General features: G+C 39.5%; 1 protein-coding gene and 1 non-coding gene across 2 annotated transcripts in view; one reads left to right on the top strand and one right to left on the bottom strand.

The window, feature by feature from the left end:
- The window catches only part of si:ch73-6k14.2 (DEPP1 autophagy regulator), a 29,981-nt gene extending 22,613 nt beyond the window's left edge, over positions 1-7,368 (bottom strand). The window contains exon 1 of the transcript XR_014126282.1: positions 6,916-7,368. This is a non-coding gene — a transcript (DEPP1 autophagy regulator). The remainder of the gene's footprint in view (positions 1-6,915) is intronic.
- The window catches only part of zcchc24 (zinc finger, CCHC domain containing 24), a 28,489-nt gene that overhangs the window by 5,000 nt on the left and 5,461 nt on the right, over positions 1-18,028 (top strand). Inside the window, exon 3 of the mRNA XM_027015792.3 lies at positions 17,302-17,466. Within this exon, the coding sequence (XP_026871593.1) occupies positions 17,302-17,466 (165 nt within the window). The remainder of the gene's footprint in view (positions 1-17,301; positions 17,467-18,028) is intronic.

Here is an 18,028-nt window from a genome sequence, read left to right as displayed (position 1 = left end):
AGCTTTGGACCCTGTTCTGTACACTTGGGCTGGTTATCTATTGGTAAAGTTTTGCCTAGAAACTGGATATGTGCTTGGGTGCATTATGGCTTGTAGTGGGATTTCCTCATGGAAAATGAGAGTGCTGGAATGCAGGTTGCAGGACAGTGAGCTCAGCCTGTGAGTCACAAACCCTGCAATGTATCCCTCATGCCAATACCCTTTTTTGTGTCACATACACATAATGACACTGCAGGTCATTCACGACAAGCTTTCTTATTTCTTGACACATCAACATCAGTGTGGCCCATTTTAGGAATATAGTACCATGTAGTGGTTGAAGTATGCCCAAAACAGGGTCCTAGTTATTATCAGACCCTCTTCTTGCATTTCCCGCCACCGATGTACTGTGCCATTGATATGCCATGCTCGTTTGGCTCAACTTGTTCTCTACAAGCTCTTACAACTTAAATCATCCCAGAAAGGTCTGTAACATGATCAGTAGTCAGCAATAAAAGAAATGATTTTTGAAACAAGTTGAAACAGATGGATTCAACTAAATCTGAAAGCCTGGTAACTTTGAAGGGCAGTATGATGATTCTTTTATGTTGATAAAAAACACATGAATCCCATTGATTTTATACAGAGGTCCCTTTATTCCGTCGAGATAATGCATCTTTTGTTCAAATTGTAATCATGGCAATGGAATGTGTATATATAGCCATGTTTCCAATTTCATTCTCTTTTGAATTTTTCAGCTGCAATTTGCTTTCGAGTAGGTTTCAGTAAGAAATTTTTGGTTGTAGCAATGGAATGAGATGCGTTCACTCCAAGACCCTTGATAGCTGTGAATCTATCGAAATATCTAATAATATGATCTGTGTTATTACTAGTAGTAGACCACTTTACTACATTTAGATTGTTCTGTGTATACAGTATGAAAACTGATGTTTTGGTTTCTGTCTCTATCTTTGTCCTTCACTCTCCTTCCCTTTTCTTGATGAAGACTCAAAACATCTTCATCTATTGTGATCATTGTAAAACATGTTAATCGAATACTAAGAAATCTGTCTTGAGTGATTTCAGCTACAAATTTATTTGTTCGTCTTGGTGCCCAATAATATGCTGATGCAGCTCAACTGGCTCAAAGCATTTTTCTGCCTTGAAGGCTTAAAAAGTGAGCCCTTTTTACAGTGCCCTATCACAAATGTTTTCCTCATGCTGCACTGGCTCACTTCCTCTAAGGTGCAGTGTTTCTCACAGGTCTGCTGATCAAATGTGGCAGATCCAGCACTCTGGAGCATTTGTACCAAATGGCAAATGTTGGCACTCTCATTCTTCTCAGGGGGCATCAGTGAAGCTGATCCTTTTATAACTGCGATGTGACAGGCTCATTAAGACTGAAACAAACAGCCTTTACACTTGCTCATGTTTTGTCCAGACATGTTTGCCTGGTCTTGGTCAAGGTGATAAAGTCCTAATGGTTTGTTGTTGCTGTTGGCAAGAATGTTTGCATTATGTAATATATTAAAATGGCAAATATCAGTCTTCTGGCTGTGTAATTTTCTTTGAGAAGAAAGTCTTTGTTTGAAAGAAACTTCAATTACGACTAGACCCATCTGTGAAAGCAAAACACTCTGATGTAAGAGGCAATCACAGATCTTTGAGGAGGCGGTCACCTTCTCTCCAGACTCTTGCTGAGATAATTGCGTAAACACAGTTGTAATAGTCAAATCCCTGTTGTACTCTGATGCTGGAACTGAATCCTCAAATATACATATATCTATGTAATTTAGTTCCAATTTGGTTTTACAGCATGTTGCATCACAGATGACTCTTTACCACAGTTGGAAAACAATTACACCCTATAGTCTGGATACAGCCCATTCCCTCATGAGCACCTTAGAATAATAACTCTGATTGAAAATTACATTTATACTGTATTCTAACTTTATTCTTATTGTGTTACGTAGTTTTCTGGTTATTGCCAGTGCCACTTTCTGATCAACTCACCCACTTGATCAACATAAACAATAGCTGTTGTTATTTACTATGTAAATAAAAATGTACGTGGTTTGTTTGACAGCCACGCAACTACTATTGCACTAAACGCCCTGTGAATTTGAGTGTAATGTGACATAATAAATAATCTGTTTACATTCCTAGATGTCCAGGCCAGCTGCTATGTATTCCTCATAGCCTGTCTGTCTACCCTATAAACTCCCTTGGTTCTACAAAATTGGGACATTCAAAAATCATTTACATTTTGGGCTAACAGTGCAATATTTAAAATTCAAAGTCCCAGTTCTTGTATAACACATTTAGGGTATGCTGAGGTAGCCTGGAGCAAATGCTTAGTTACCAACAGGATGCAACAGAATAGGCTGTTTAATTTTTGCATAATGAAGTAGTAGTAGTAATGAAGAATGCTTAGCTACAGGCAAGACGTATACAGAAATGTACAGAAATATATGTTTCTGTACATTTGGAAAGAGCCTTAAGAGAAGCAAGTGTCCAAGAGAGCAAACAGTGAACACTTCCTTCAAAAGGAAATCAAAGTTAAAAGAAAATGAAATGAGGGCTTCCTGCCAGATGGTTTATGTTCTGTACAGGAATATAGTTCTTCCTCTGGGTTGTGCTGACCCAGCAGCCACAGCGCTTTCCTTTGTCTCTGCCTTTTGCTTTGGCATGTATCTTTTATGTAACAGTGTGTTACCAACAGGAAGACCACAATAAGCTTTACACTGCTGGCACATGTAGAGATATGGCAAACAACCTAAAAATGGAAGCTTCATTCCTCTAAAGCCCCCCCCCCCCCCACCACCACCCCTTCTCTCTCTTTGTAGAAATGCTGTCATCTTCAAAGTTTGTGAGATTTTGGTTTAGGATGGCTTAACAAAGTTGTGTCAGAAGGGCTTTCTCAGTTACAAAATGACTTTTAAAAATGCCTACATCAGGATTAACAAGACAACTGCTGTTGCACTGCAGTGGGTCTGTTTGCCTTGGATAGAGGGCCAGAGAGAGTTTGTTTTCTGAGGTCACAATTCCATCTGTGATTTTAGCAAAATCGTTTATTAAACCTATTGTAAATATTTTTTCCATTAACTTTTATTTTTATAGAAGGTTCAATGTAGACTTCAATGATTTTCTAATCAGGGGATTTAGTTCAGACATGTCTTATGGGCCCAGAAGTTAATAAAAGAAAACAAACAGAATACGAGGATTCCATGCCCACAAGCAAGGTTACATAATCTGTTAATGAAATTGACATACAAATTTTTATTGGATCTTTTATATTAATCTGAATTATGAAGCGGTTTAGTGCACAATACATTTGGGTTTGTTTTCAAATATTAATTATACCTTTACTGGAATTAGTTTTAAATTTTTGAGAGTATTATTCTCTATTCCGTGATCTGTTTGGCTTTGAGGTTTAGATATTAGGCATTCGATCCTGAAAACCTATAAACCTTAAAGATAAGCTGTTAATCAAAAAAACCTGTCCAAACAATATTACTATGATATGACCTCATTCCATTATCACAGGCAGATAACTGATTCTCTGCAGTCTATTCTCTACAGCACATTGCAGTAAAAAAAAAAAAAAAATCTACACACAATAAGAGGGCATCACTCATATTTGACCTATAAATGAGAAGGGTTTGACCATTCCCAGTCTCTGCTGAAAGGCAATAGTACTGTGGCTTGAAACGTGCTGCAGAACAGTGCAGCTCAGGCACAGAGTGGGGTGTCAGTAGAACAAACACAGCAGGCTTTGTGTGCAGGCCTCAATCGGGCCTGTTGGGAAGAGCCTAGTGCTGCTGGGAATGGTCAGTGTTAATTAAGGATCCCATTGTTTGCCTTTAGGACTCCCCAGACTTAGGGGTCAGGAAGTCAGCCCATATTGTTCACCCTGTGAGATGCTGACTACAGCACTGTGAAGATCACATTAGTTTTTTAAATGACACTATGATCACAATCTCTTTACAGGACAGCATAGAAGGCCTTCATCAGCAAGCATGAATGAAGAAAAGGAACTTATGTTGGTTTCGACGGAGGCAATAATCCCATTTCAAGCAAGAGTAGTTGACAGCTTTAATCCGAAGTGCTTGGAAACCAGGGGTATTTCTGTTATGTTGAACTCTCTACATAATGGAAAAGATAAAAACAGCCCTCTGAAACTTAGGCGGTTTGTAAATGTTTCCATTTCAAGCAGATATGCCACAGAGTTTAACAAAACAGAGATGTGACCTGTGTGAGTTCAATACATGAGATCCATATAGAGAAGCCCTTGTCATGGAGCCGCAGGCTGTGTTGAGTCCAGTTGAGTCCTGTTAGCTGCTGTTAGTCAGGGCTCATGGAGGCACTGGGGCTTGGGCTGGGGGTGAGTGAGTCGAGTAGAATATGGGGGAGGGGTACTATGGGAATGTTTTTACAGTCTCAGATCTTCTCTCTACTCTAACAATCTTACAGACATCCAGTTACTCAGATTCCCAGCCCCATGCATATCCTAAGGTGTGTGTGTGTGTGTGTGTGTGTGTGTGTGTGTGTGTGTGTGTGTGTGTGTGTGTGTGTGTGTGTGTGTGTGTGCGCGTGCGTGTGTGTGTGTGCGCGTGCGTGTGTGTGTGTGTGTGTGTGTGTGTGTGTGTGTGTGTGTGTCTGTGTGCAACAGAGAGAAATCAAGACTGTATGAAGGATACATGCATTGGTTGGGCTATCTGAGGATAGTGAGTCTGAAATGTAAACAGATAAGGCTTATCTGTGAGAATGGAGATATAACAGAAAGCTTTTTACTCTTGAAATGATAGTGTCCATTTAGCTTGGATGGTCTACCCCATCCCATTGTAGGGAGATCTGCATCTCCATGGCCATTTACTACACAATACATCACTCAATACTATCAAAGCTAACGTGAACAAATGAATATGGTTATACTGTCAGAATCAGCAAAGAAAATAGTGCACACACATGCAAAACTTGGTACTAAATGTGCAGGAAAACCATATGAACTACAATGTAAGTGCCATCTCACAATAAATACATGGAGTGTAAAAAAAATAGTCATGGTTTTAACCTGGAAAGAACTTGGTTGAAAATTTCACATTCACTGGAACCTCAAACAGTAATTTACCACAATATAAAACACATCTTATTATGCTGTCTGAACAACACTGGGCAATCTAAGTTCACTTAAGAATAAAGGTAAAGGTATGATAAATGTGTGAATAATTTTGGTACAGAGTGTGCTCTGAGATAAAATGGAAACTTTTCTTTTTTTTCACAAGGCAGTCAACCTGCTCATGTCATTCATCGCCTGGGTAACCTAATGCCGTTTTGCAGCTGTACGAGACGTTAGGGTGAGTAGGGCCTGATCCGGGATTGTGAACTTGGGGATGACGAATGTGAAGCTAAGCTCAGTCTTCCAGCCAGACTGACTTACACAGTGAGGTTAAGAAATGCAGGATAATAGCTTGGCAGTCATGGAGCTGGAATACAGCACCATTAGCAAAGCTGCGCTGATAATGGAAGTGTCCAGTTTATGGCAGGAGGACCCGTTTCCTGGGCTATCACAACACGTGTGGTTGCCGTGACGTCTGTTGCTGTATTGCTGTTGCCATGCAATACAGTTCACTTCCCATGTAATGTGCTGTCACTTATGAAGGAGCACATTTGCTTTCCTGCAACAAGTGTTTGAGGTGTGCAAGGAGCTTGGAGAATCCGATCAGTTATATCTACTAAAAAAATGTCAGTTCAGCTTTATCTGCTCAAGACGCTTGGCCATGCCAACTACTGCTGATGCGACATTTTTCCAACATTTTTCCAGCGAAACCTGATGCACTGAAAACATTTTTCTATACACCAAGCCAAGGGAAAGCCATCACCTTAGAAACTGAGGAACACAATGTGCCCATTCATAAATATGCATCCCACCCACACTGTTTGCAAACATAACACCAACCCTCTAGCTCAAATTTAGACATATTAATAACATGATAGTAATAATAATGTTATTAAAAGAAAATTAAGCCTAATCCAGGCAAAAGGACCTAAGTTTGATCATTAGTTGTCTTATGGTGTTTGTTAATTGGTATTTGTTTATTGGCTTATGAATTTGACTAGTATTCTGTGCCATCTAGTTCCATGGACAAGGTTCAGTGTTTAGTCCAGGTTTCTTAGAACCCATATGTGTAACTTCAACATTATCTACTTTGAAAAATTTCTTTATATTAAAAAAAAATAATAATAATTAGGTGCTGGCGGTTACAGTTAGAAAGTTGTTTCTGATAGTCTTCATGACATATGTTGTGTTGTGCATTACATTTTGTTTGTCATTGCCAGAATATCAGAGCATATTCTCTTTTTTTCCCTCCAAGCCCTTTTGGTTAGATTAAGGACAGTGTCATTAAACAAAGAACTGAGGCTGTCTTAGCAGTCTAGGTTTGAACTGAAGGGAAATTCACATAACCTTTTCATCTTCTAAACTCTGTCAGCCTTTATTTGTTTCCAGTCTTGACTGACGTGACTCAGCTCTAAGGACGTGCACTTAAAATTCCTTACACTGGCTCAGTTGTGTTAGGTCAGAGCAGCCAATCACATGTTACGTGGGTGACAGTTTTTCCGGTAAAGACGAGGAAGAGCTAACGTAAAATAAGATGGTCCAGTGTCTGAGAACTAAACAGCAGGGACTGTGTATTGCTCTCAGGTCCATCATGAATAGAGTGTTTACTTCGCTCTAACATTCCTCTCTTCTAAGGGTTCACCAAAAGCATGAATGTTTGGACTCATCATATCTGAGAAATGTCAAATAAAGCACATGCAGATAATCAGCCAAAGATCAGTCCCTTCCCTCCTGTGGTTCTGCAAAGAGATATCCACTTGATGTGTTCACATACTTCCCTGGATCCAGCAGACAGTGGGAATGGCAGAAATACTTACCCCACATGAAAAACTGATGCTGCACTAGTCACGCCTCTGACTGTTAGTGTTCATTTTCAGCAAGATGACAAATATTTCACTGTAGGTAAGAAAAACTTTAACATAGGAATTACTTTTTACCAAAAGGCTTTCTGTAGGCATATCAGCAGTACAAGCATTAAATCAACACGGTATACTCTTGAAACTGTCGTGACTACTTTTTCCACTATAGGCTTGTTTATCGCCATCAACTAGGTGCCTGGTCTTTTATTATGTCTGCAGTGGAAAACACTTTTAACGATGACAAATCATTATGAACACCACAAACACAGGAAAAAAATTATTAAAATGATAGTCTCTATCTAATCCATTCCATCCAGTACTTTGACTTACAGTTTACTTACTTCAAATTTCAGTTGATTTCCATATGAGAAGTAAATTCAAAACTGATCTTCTGATCCTTCTTGTCTGGTTTTATCATCTGATACTGAGAAACTAATTGGTCATAAGGTACTTTTTATGTACTTTTTTTTATAGCTACTTCTTGCTCTCAGCCTGGGCTAAAATAAAGGGTCATAAAAGTGCAACCACACAGGAACATCCCACCAAACTAGAATGTAGTCCTGGGACATTTTATGACTTCACTGTGTCTATGAGTATCTGACCAGTGGATTAACACCGAATGTGCCTACTTGGACGTAAGGGCTCCTGAGATTAAGTTTGCTCTAGTGACGTACTGGAGAAGCACAGCAACAAAGGTGTATTACATATGAGCTGAAATTTCAGTGATATCAGATAGTAACTCTCTTAGTGCCCATGTTTTAGCACAGCATTTACAGGCCCACTGATGACATTTATATTTGGTAAGGCCTCTTGAAAAATATCAGTGGATTGTCAGCTATTTGCTTGACACCATATATGCAGGAGTCAAATGATAAATGCTTACGGACTTAAGTGTCTCACAGTGAATCTAGCACTAGTTTGTGGAAATGGCTTTAAGGTTACACTCTTAGCTCTAGGCAGGGGTCATTGCTGCAAAGCATGGTGATTCTTCCTTTTAATACTGTTCATAATTATTAAATGATAAGGCTTAACATAGCAAACTAATGCCATAGCGTATAGGAGGAGTTAGGATTCATTTTGAGCTATAAGCTCATTTCCTGTTACCTGTCTTTTGGATTGTGCATATTGACCCTCCATTTTAATAGATGTGGTATGTCCACTTAACATAATATATATAACTTGGACCAGAGTTTTGTTAATCCCCTACCCCTTTTAGTTTTGCCCTGCAGAAACTGGGTGGGGGGGGTGGGGGGGACTGAGTAAATTCTGTGGTATTGTAATCACTTCTCCATTTGTTACTGTGACTGAATGTAATTTTATTGCCTATAAATCAGAAAACTGCTAGTTTCCAAGAACTGATTTATTGTATGCTATATTATTTAGTCCCCATTGCATGTATTAATATTGAGGTCACTGCTCACTATGCTCTAAAGTATTTTGTGAGTATCTTATGAATGGACTGCAGTTATGGTTTAAAGGTTCATTATTCCCATTCGTTGGACATCATTTCATAAGTACACCCTTTGGTAATGATGAAATCTCTAAGTTGTCAGGTGCCCTGGATGATCCACATGCGTGCCCGTGTAAGAGTCATGTTTATAATCAAAGTTCTTCCACCTATATGGTGGGAATTAGGACCTTGTTACTTTGTGGGATAAAGCTTTTAGGTATGTTTTGGATGTACTTGGGTCTGCCCTGTGCACTAACCTTGCTCGATACATGTAACACAGGACACTTAAACTGTGTCTCTTTGTCCAAATCGGTGTAGTTCACATTGATTCATTTACCTATATGCAGAAAAACAGTTTATTGTTGATAATATGCCACAAAAAGACAGATTTCCATGCCATGCTCCTTATGGATAGAGTTTGGAGTCTTAAAACAGGGACCGTGCAATGCTAAAGATTATATTTAGCCAACACTGTACAAGATAAGAACGTTTATCTCAGCAATTACGCTTCAGAGAGAGCAGCTGGTCATGGACAAAATAAGCACTCATGCATAGCCTTTGTCCAACAGCAGCTTCCCATAGAGAACCTACAGTATATGTTTGTGTGTCAGGCAAAATTTGGACATCTCTCATTCTTGAGAGCAGGCCAAAAATAGTTGACTTACAGAGTGTATAAATAAATCAGCATAAACAAACAGGTGAATAATCTATGACTCCCTTTAGCATAAAGAGAGCTTCTCATTCAGCTGGGTTTAGTGGCTAGCTCTCTGAGTTCTGGGCCCATGGGCCCTCTTTTCCTGTACCCGTTACTATGCATACGTTTATGCCTGCTATATTAGTCTGGAATCCATGAAATGCAGACTCCCGCAGGCTACAGTCTTTGACAAGGTAAAGCAAATAAGCAGACTCTCACAGGATTCTACACATTCATGCTCGTCACTCCAGAAATTATGATTTATACTATTGAGAGAAGGCATGGAAAGTCAGTAATTAGTAGTGATCTAGAATCAGAAATTGCTGTTTAAATTAAGTGGAACAAAAAGTAACTATCAAGGGACTTTCTTTTTAGTATATCTGTGTGATGATTTAAAATGGACACATTTGCATCAGTTTGAATCGCACAAAGTGAACTTCAGTTGAATAATAAGATCCCTAATCAGGACTTCTATAACTAATTGTCAAAGTAAACTCGAGATAGGAGACTGGACTCTTAAGAAAGGCCAAGTTTGATCTGTGTGTTTAAGCATATCTGTAAATCTATCTCCTCTATATCCTGGCCAAGCTAAACACAGATTAGGGGAAAGTTGAGTTGTGTTTTTTTCCCCCTCGTCTTGCTCTTCTCTGTGGGGTAATTGAGCATGTTGTATCTGGTGGGTTTGGTGTTCTGTGTAGAGTGGAGTCTCGCGGGAGTCGGCTGTGGGGCTCGGGCTCCGAGGCCTCCATTGTTTATACTGATGGTTTCCAGATGCTGGCAGAGGGAGCAGCCAAACTCCCGGGCCAGCGCCAGCCACCAGGAAGCAGTCCAGCGCTCTGGAATACTCGGAAACATGGCGCAGCTTTGCAGTAACCTGGAAGAGATTGCAGAGCCCAAAAACTGAGCTGCATTTCATTAGAAGTGACCACTTGGAATGAGAAAATTTTAGCATGTGAAATGTGAGGAACATTATTGTTCATAGACAGCATTGCAAAAGTATTTCCCATATTGAGTTTTTGCATTTTTGTATCTTTTTAAAATGTTGTTAACATTTTGTTAACTTACACTTTATTACATAATTGCAAATGACTGTATAATGCAATGCAGTTTGTCTTTGCTTATTTGAATGTTGTATTCAGTTACCAGAAAAAAAGGTATTTAGAAGATAACTGGTTACTGCACTGGTTTAACAACACTGACCAAAAGCAGATGTTTCCTGTAATTATTGATCAGTCCCTCCCTGCTGAGGAGGAATTTTGGCCCATTTCTCATCGCAGGATCCTACGACATTTGTGGGTTTTCACATCTCAATGGGGTTTTGGTTTTGGCTTTTTACAAGGCTATTCGAAAACGTTCAAATTCTTCTTAAACCACTGTGATCTGAATTTGCTTTTACCTGTTTAGCTGTCTGACACAGGACACTGTCAGACATACAGCCTGATATTCTCCTCTAATTTTACCGAGGTAATTATTCCTGTGATTGGCTTAAGATGACTAAAGAGGGCAGTTACTTTTTATACTTGAAGGTGAATAACGCACACCAAACAGTTTTATACTTTGTAATATTTTGTTCCAGGTTACTTTACATTCCTTCTAAATAACACTGAAAAAATAGACGTGACACAATTGTGGTTCTGCTAGGCAAAAGTGGAAAATAGGTAATTTATTGCAGTTTAGTACTTAGTGTACTTTAGTTTTGAGTGTTTTATGAGTATGGTTTAAGTGAAACATTGTACTACATATCTTTTTACTCCACTGTTTTATTTCAGACTGTGCTTAGCTTGTAGTCATATTTCACAGGGCAACTCTAGAATTGACTTTTCTTTTTTTCTTTTTTCTTTTTTTTATAAATTTGCACAATATGCAGTTTGCACTTCCCAGTAGATACCTGGTATTTGCAGTGTCTATATTAATAATGTGTCTTCCTGTAAATAAAGAAAATATCTACAACCAACAGTAATACAATTTCTGAAGGATTTGAATAAACACCATGGCATAATGTTTCTGCTTCAGACATTTAGTACATTTTCAAAGGTTTTAAATTATTTTGTTCAGTTCACTGTAGACAATGCCAGGTAATGTCAAGTTTTGTGTTGTGATCATCACCTTCCACCTCCAACTCGTTTTCCTCTGCCCTTTGGAGGCTGCTCCAGGATCGCTGATCCAAACCTCTCTCCTAATAGCATGGCTAGAGGAGCTGCACGGCTGGCCCTGGGTCAGCTGCTAAAGCCATGTCAGTGCCAGCTTCACTTGTTCCTCAGTGGGGGCTGCACTTAATTATTTGTGAGTCTTCTCGGTGTGCCTGAGCTCTCAGTTCCAGGAGGGCTGATTTTGCAAACACAGAGGCATTGTGAGCATACAGATTTATCATTTAACGGCACACCTGTTCCTCCTTGTCAGTCTCTGCAGTGCAGTCTCGCCCTTGCAGGCATAAAAAGAGACAGCTGCACCCACAAGAAAAGGACCCGGGGAGACCTAAGGAACACTGGCTTCATTTAGCTGCCCTGGTGGGAATTAATAAATAACACCAACATGCACCTGACTGGAATGCTCACGCAGATTGGGCCTTTCGGCGGGCGCTCCGGAAATCGCACACAAACACAGCTGAGGGGGGCGACACTATCATTCTTGTGTGTGAGAGTCCAGGAAAGGCCATCTGCGGGCTCCGCCTTGGCCTTGGCTGAATCTCCCCAGCCAGGCCAGACAGAGCACTGCTTGATGCGATCGTTGCATTGTGATGCTAATGGTGCAGTGTTGTTGAGCACACACTGGTCCTCCCACTCTGTTTACATGTACAAGGCACATGTGGATCTCTGGCTTCAGTGAATAGGAGCTTAATTAGTGTCAAAAACAATGCTGTAAACATTCACTTTTTAATGCTATGATCTATTATAAATATTTTTAAAAATCTGAACTAGCCTATTATAGCATAACTTATGTATTCAAAAATAGTAATGTATCTGAGTGAAACTGAGTGGAGCAGTTATTGTCCTATAGAGATCTTCTTTAATCAGCAAGCTTAATTATATTCATGTGACTGTTTAGCCCATGCTATTCATGCTATTGTGTGGAGTTAGCAAGAGTGGTTTTTGTGATTAGTCAAAGATTATATGTGCTCTGCTTTCTGTTGACGCCACAGTCACCACATCTATTGTGCAACTTAAAGCCAAAAAAAAGTACTCTTGATTTGTGTGGGCTTTTCTCCATCCTGTGCCTCAAAAGATGACATGCAGTTCCTAACAAAAACAAAGTGCTCAGACAAGGCTAGAGAAGTGGTTTTCTACTATTACCATCAAGAATGCACTTAAATAGCACAGTTATCTTTCCAATAAATACTTTACAGAAATCAAATCATTTGGAGCACATAAGGTACTGAGGAGTGAAAGGCATGTTGTAGTTGTAAACAACACAGACTTTCTGATGTTGCTGTGAACAGCTATTTTTAAGGTTGCAAAAATAAATTTCATTTTATTTATTTAAATATGTAAACATGCTTGAACAGAAATGTTGTCATTGGTAGAAACATAAAAGCAACAGTGTTATTGCCTCAGATCATAACATTTAGCAACAACAGCTTAATCACTAAAGAGGATATAATACATTGTGATGATTTGGCATTGCTTTTAGAAAATGATTGGTATGTCATGCCTATGTATATATGCATATATATATATATATATATATATATATATATATATATATATATATATATATATATATATATATATATGTGTGTGTGTGTGTGTGTGTGTGTGTGTGTGTGTGTGTGTGTGTGTGTGTGTGTGGCCTTGGACACGCATTGAGCAAGTTTTGGAAACCTCACGCTGCATTTTGTATCATATGCTGTATTTAAACAAACTAGTCAACAAGAAAAAAAATGCTGCTGAAATAAACATAAAATCACATGGATATAATGAAGCAGTAAGCAAGTAAATAACAAATGATAATCTGAACCACTGTAATGATCGTAGTGTTGTGGTGTATTATGCTTGTAATGTTAAATATTCCTATTACACAGTTTTATTGATGCTACAATCATTAGAGCCTTATATTAATAGCTTCACAAAGACTGTCCCACATAGCACTACAACATATCGCTATCTTTGTGACCTCAGGACATGTATTTCTGTACTTTTTTGCCTTATATTCGTTGAATTGCCATGGAACATCAGTTAAAATGAGGTAGCACAGGGTCAGAAGCTGGCATTCTTTCAGAAAATTGTCTGTATCAGGGGTATAGTTTGTCACTTAGGATCTTTCCATGCATCCATTTAAAGAGAGTTCAATACAGAAATAATTTGTAACCTTGTTTTCTTTATTGACCCCTTTTAATTGCATTGTAATATCTAAACTTGATTCCACAAAAACAGGTTCTGGGAATACACAGTAATTACGGTTGGTAATGAGTAAAATCTGTTATAATCATAATTAAAAACTTCATAACAGCAAGTGGATATGAATACTAAGAGTTACAGAACTGGCCTCCCTCCTGATATAGCTTAACAAGCTATTTAACTGTAGGCTACATGCAGTGTGTCATAACTGTCTTCATTCAAAATCTCAGGTGCTTTTGGATACGTCCTCAAGTTGATTGTAACACATTACATTATATACATTATACATTATAGCAGTGACAGTGTATATCAATGCAACTGCCTTATGAAGACAGAACCCACGTGTATCCAAACCTTTGGGGATACACTTTGTTCATTTGGATCTTTACATGCATGGTTAAAGGGACATTTTTTGGTTTGAGGTATCTGTTCCAGATTCATGTTGTGATTAGGATCCTTTATGGAGGATTCTGCCACAATTCTATATGGTGCTGCTTCTTTGCTCTAACTGTCCACCCAGTATTCAATCTGCTGTTTGAGCCAGATACTTATCAGTCATCCAGCAGATCTTTTCCAATGATAATATGCTGAATCAATTGTGCTTACAGCAAATGTTTCATGTTAGCACTTTCTTCTGGCCCTCGTTTGCTAACTTATAAGGCCTAATTGAAAGCAGATCACTGTTTTCACTGGTGTGGGGTTAGTGTTTTCTCGTATTATACCAGTGTGGAACCCATCTGCTTCTGATTTCCTTCCCCCTTTTTCAGTCCTGTAGGGCTTGATTGGAGGGCCCTGTCCAGCTGCGAGCGATGACTGCCTTGCTGTGGTATTTGTCCTGTTTCAGGGAGGTTGGCTCTGCTGCTGGCTCCCAGCCCCCCTTACCCTCCGCAGGGAACACAGCTGGAGGGATGGGGAGGGGGAGACAGTGCTCAGATTCACTTCCTTTTCCAGTGGCTTACTGTCAGTGTACCTCTAATGTTCAGGGACATTGGTGTGGAACTGCTGGGTGCTTTTTGCTCTCACTCCTGCAGTTTTTCTGGAAGATAGCTAGAGCATGCTGGTTGCCAAGCGCGAAAGACAATGTGACTCTGTTTGGTCCATTAGATTACTCTTAGTTGCTGCCTTCAGTATCGTTTAGGTCCTTGTGTGCTTATGTGAAAGTGGGAATGGAAGTGCATTTATGCCATATAGTGTATTCTATAGGTTCCAAATAGACGTGTTCTGAATGTGGCTAGTATGCTCTCAAAAACAAACTTTTGTTATTTTAACAGATACTGGCGTGGAAATTAACATTGACCTCACACACAGACAGACTAAAAGCAATACAGCAAAATCTGGCTCTATGTCTATCGCTGTTGTCCATCTACTGCCTCTCCTTCCTAATGTGCTGTTTGAATTTGCCTAGCAGTCCAGGATAATTCAGCGGTCTTACTTGTCTGTGTAGCCATCTGCGAGCTCCAGGCTGAAGAGGTCACACAGTTTTAGTGTGCTAGGTTGAACTGTGTAAACATGCAGTGACAACACTGGGGCTCTGGCATCACTCTGTAATTCCACTGTCAGCTTGTGAAGTTTATTCTGAAAAGACCCATTTCATTGCAAGCTGCTGCCCTTGGAAATCAAGCTCATTTCTTTTCCTTTAGTTGGTCATAACATTTTGGTACAAGCTGTCAATATGAAACAATAAATACACATTCTAGTATTGCTTGCCTGACTAATTAATTTTAAATAACCAAGATATTTCTCACAGCTAATTTGTAGAACACATACAGGTATTTGCACAAAACCAAAAAATGTCCCTTACAATCAAAACGATTTATTTATTCTGAAACAGTTTTATTTTATCAAAGTACTCTCATGCTGTTTTTTGTTTTATGGAAGTATGGTTTATTGTTTGTTTGAACTAAATATCCAATAAATGTGTTGAGTCCGTGTGCTTTGATTCATTGTGTGTCATGTCATGAATACAGGTTTAGAATTTATAATTTTCCATGTTGAACAGCTCCAGTGTCTCACCATGCTAATCACACCAGGCCCTTCCACACTCAATTAGCTCTAAACCTATTAAAAACACAACCAAAATAGGTCAACCTGCTGTCAACAGAATATCATGTGTGTCTTCTGGCATGGGTCCAGGGCATACCACAGAGCACCGCTGCACAGAGAGAGGCTTTTTCATAGGACCTGAGATTCTTAGCAATGTGATGATTAGACAGAGTTGTGAATTCTTCAGGACCTCTGGTCAGTTCTCCCTCAGAGCAAAGCACCATCTTAACAAAACTTAACAAAACCTAGATCCATCCATATTCATTGTTACATGAAAAGGCAAAATGAGTTACTTATGATGCACTCTGATACACTTTATGCTGTTAGAAAAGCATATGTGGAGAAAGAGTGGGCCAGGTCATTCTATATATGGCATCATAGCACAGGGTATTACCATTATAAGGATATTGATCAGTACTGCTAGTATAAACGTTCCACCAGGGGGGAGTTATACCTAATGCCTGATGGGAGTACAATAATGGAAAATGTGAATCAGTGGTGCTGAAGTCAGTTATGGTATGGCTTTTATTATTCTCCCAATACTACAGCACCCCACCCACTTCAGTCCTGCAGTGGCACAAGAGCAAGGACATATGCAGACTCTCGTCAGGCCTTATTCAGGACTTTTCTGAAGTTTGGATGTTAAACCACAGAATGTCATGGTTTCCAGCTGCTGTCAACTGGGAAGATGGCTTGTTGACAGCGGTTAAGTCATATTGTTTAAGGTTGGGGAGGAAGGCCTATCGCATGCAGCAGGTCCTCCGTGACGCATTTTGCTGACTCTTTGTGCCCTAGAGCAGATGCTCATGATTTCACCTCCCATTACTCATGTGGGACCAATGTAACGGATCCACCCCGTGGACCCCTCCCCACCGCCTGGAACTGCTTCAGGCTTCGGTCGCCTTAACGCTGAGGTACAATCACATGGATAAACCAGGGCTACATGGATAAACTAGGGCCTTGAAGGGCTTCTTTCTTCACCTGTTTGAATAGGTCTTGGTTAGTAAAATAACAACAGTGTTATATCAGAGGTTGTGCTATAAAAACACGGTACTATAAAAAAAAGTCAATTATATCTGACAAGATTAAACCAACTTGAGTAGTTTTCTAATTTTGTTTGTTTAGGGTGTTCTTGGAATTTGGTGATCTATCATGATGGCGACAGAAAGCACTTGTTTGTAACACCATGGAAAAGATGTGTTTTCCTTTTTGCAGTGGTTGTGGCCTAGACATTGGTGCCAGGCTTAACTCATTGTGCTGAAACCACACCCAAGTCTGTTTGAAAACAAATTCTTGTTTAAAAGTTCTTTATTGCACATAACTCAGATGTTTCCAATACCAACACCAACAGATGCTTCCAATACCAACAAAACCTTGCTTATTATCATAAATAGGTCATAGCCTATGGCACAGTTAGTACATATTCTTAAAGGTTAATTCAAAACACTATAGAACATGGGGTTTTAATGATTTTATTCATTATCAGTGGGTGTCCTGGTAAAGTAAGGTCCTAAGAGCAGTGCTGTCTGAAGTTGAATTGATTTGAGGAACAGGCTTTGTTTAATACCGTCTCTCAGGATTCAAAACATCTCTTATAAAAAATAAAAGGAAGCTGTTATGTTAGCTTGCACCTTCTTAAATATCTCTCATTTTATTCTTACCACAATTTCCCAAGTGTATAGATTATATTATTTCTTTGAGGGTGGATGCAGTCACATGAGATCAGTTCTTCCACTGAAGGCTCATACTCACATCCACAGTCGATTGCTTGCAGACTTTAGCAGTAGGCTCATCTAACCAAAGTAACTGCCATGCTGTTTTAGGCCCGGCCCAAGGGTGAAGGACTGACACCCTATCAAGGGAAGAAGAGGTGCTTCGGAGAGTACAAGTGCCCCAAATGCAAAAGGAAGTGGATGAGTGGAAACTCCTGGGCCAACATGGGGCAGGAATGTATAAAGTGTCACATCAATGTGTACCCTCACAAACAGGTAAAGTGCAGCTATCAGTTCATTTTACAGTGTTCTTCACACTTTGCACTGATTGTGTTAGTCCACAATCAGGTTGGCATGTACATGTGTGAATCTAATGTTCACTGCTTGTGCAGTGTAAACAGTGTAGCTTTTAGTGGAATTTTTCTGGTGGATGAAGCCCCATGGGCTGTCCTTGAAACCTGAGACTCAAGCCCTGGCATCCTCTTAACCCAAACACTGCTGGAACTCGCCCTTTCCCCTTCCAGGAAATGCACATGTGATGAGATTCGGTCTGACTAAGAGCACAAATAGTCTGACTACTTTATGCACACAATCATTTCAGGTTTCTTCACTATAAAAGATCACTGTGAAAGATGATGTGCCACACACTAAAGCCTTGCTGTGCATGTACTGTTGAGCTCCTAAATCCAAACTAGTTATGAAATCAGATCTAAATATGTGACTTCAAAAGTCATGTTAAAGCATCATTTGTTTGGAGGTGGATGCTTTTTTCCATTTGTGTCATGGTTAACTTCTCTATTGCAGGCAAATCCTTTTCACCATCACCCACTTAACACCC

This window comes from Electrophorus electricus, chromosome 12 (genome assembly GCF_041902795.1).
Source record: "Electrophorus electricus isolate QZ-2024a chromosome 12, ASM4190279v1, whole genome shotgun sequence".
Lineage (NCBI taxonomy): Eukaryota > Metazoa > Chordata > Actinopteri > Gymnotiformes > Gymnotidae > Electrophorus > Electrophorus electricus.
This window is presented reverse-complemented; position numbering and strand designations above follow the sequence as displayed.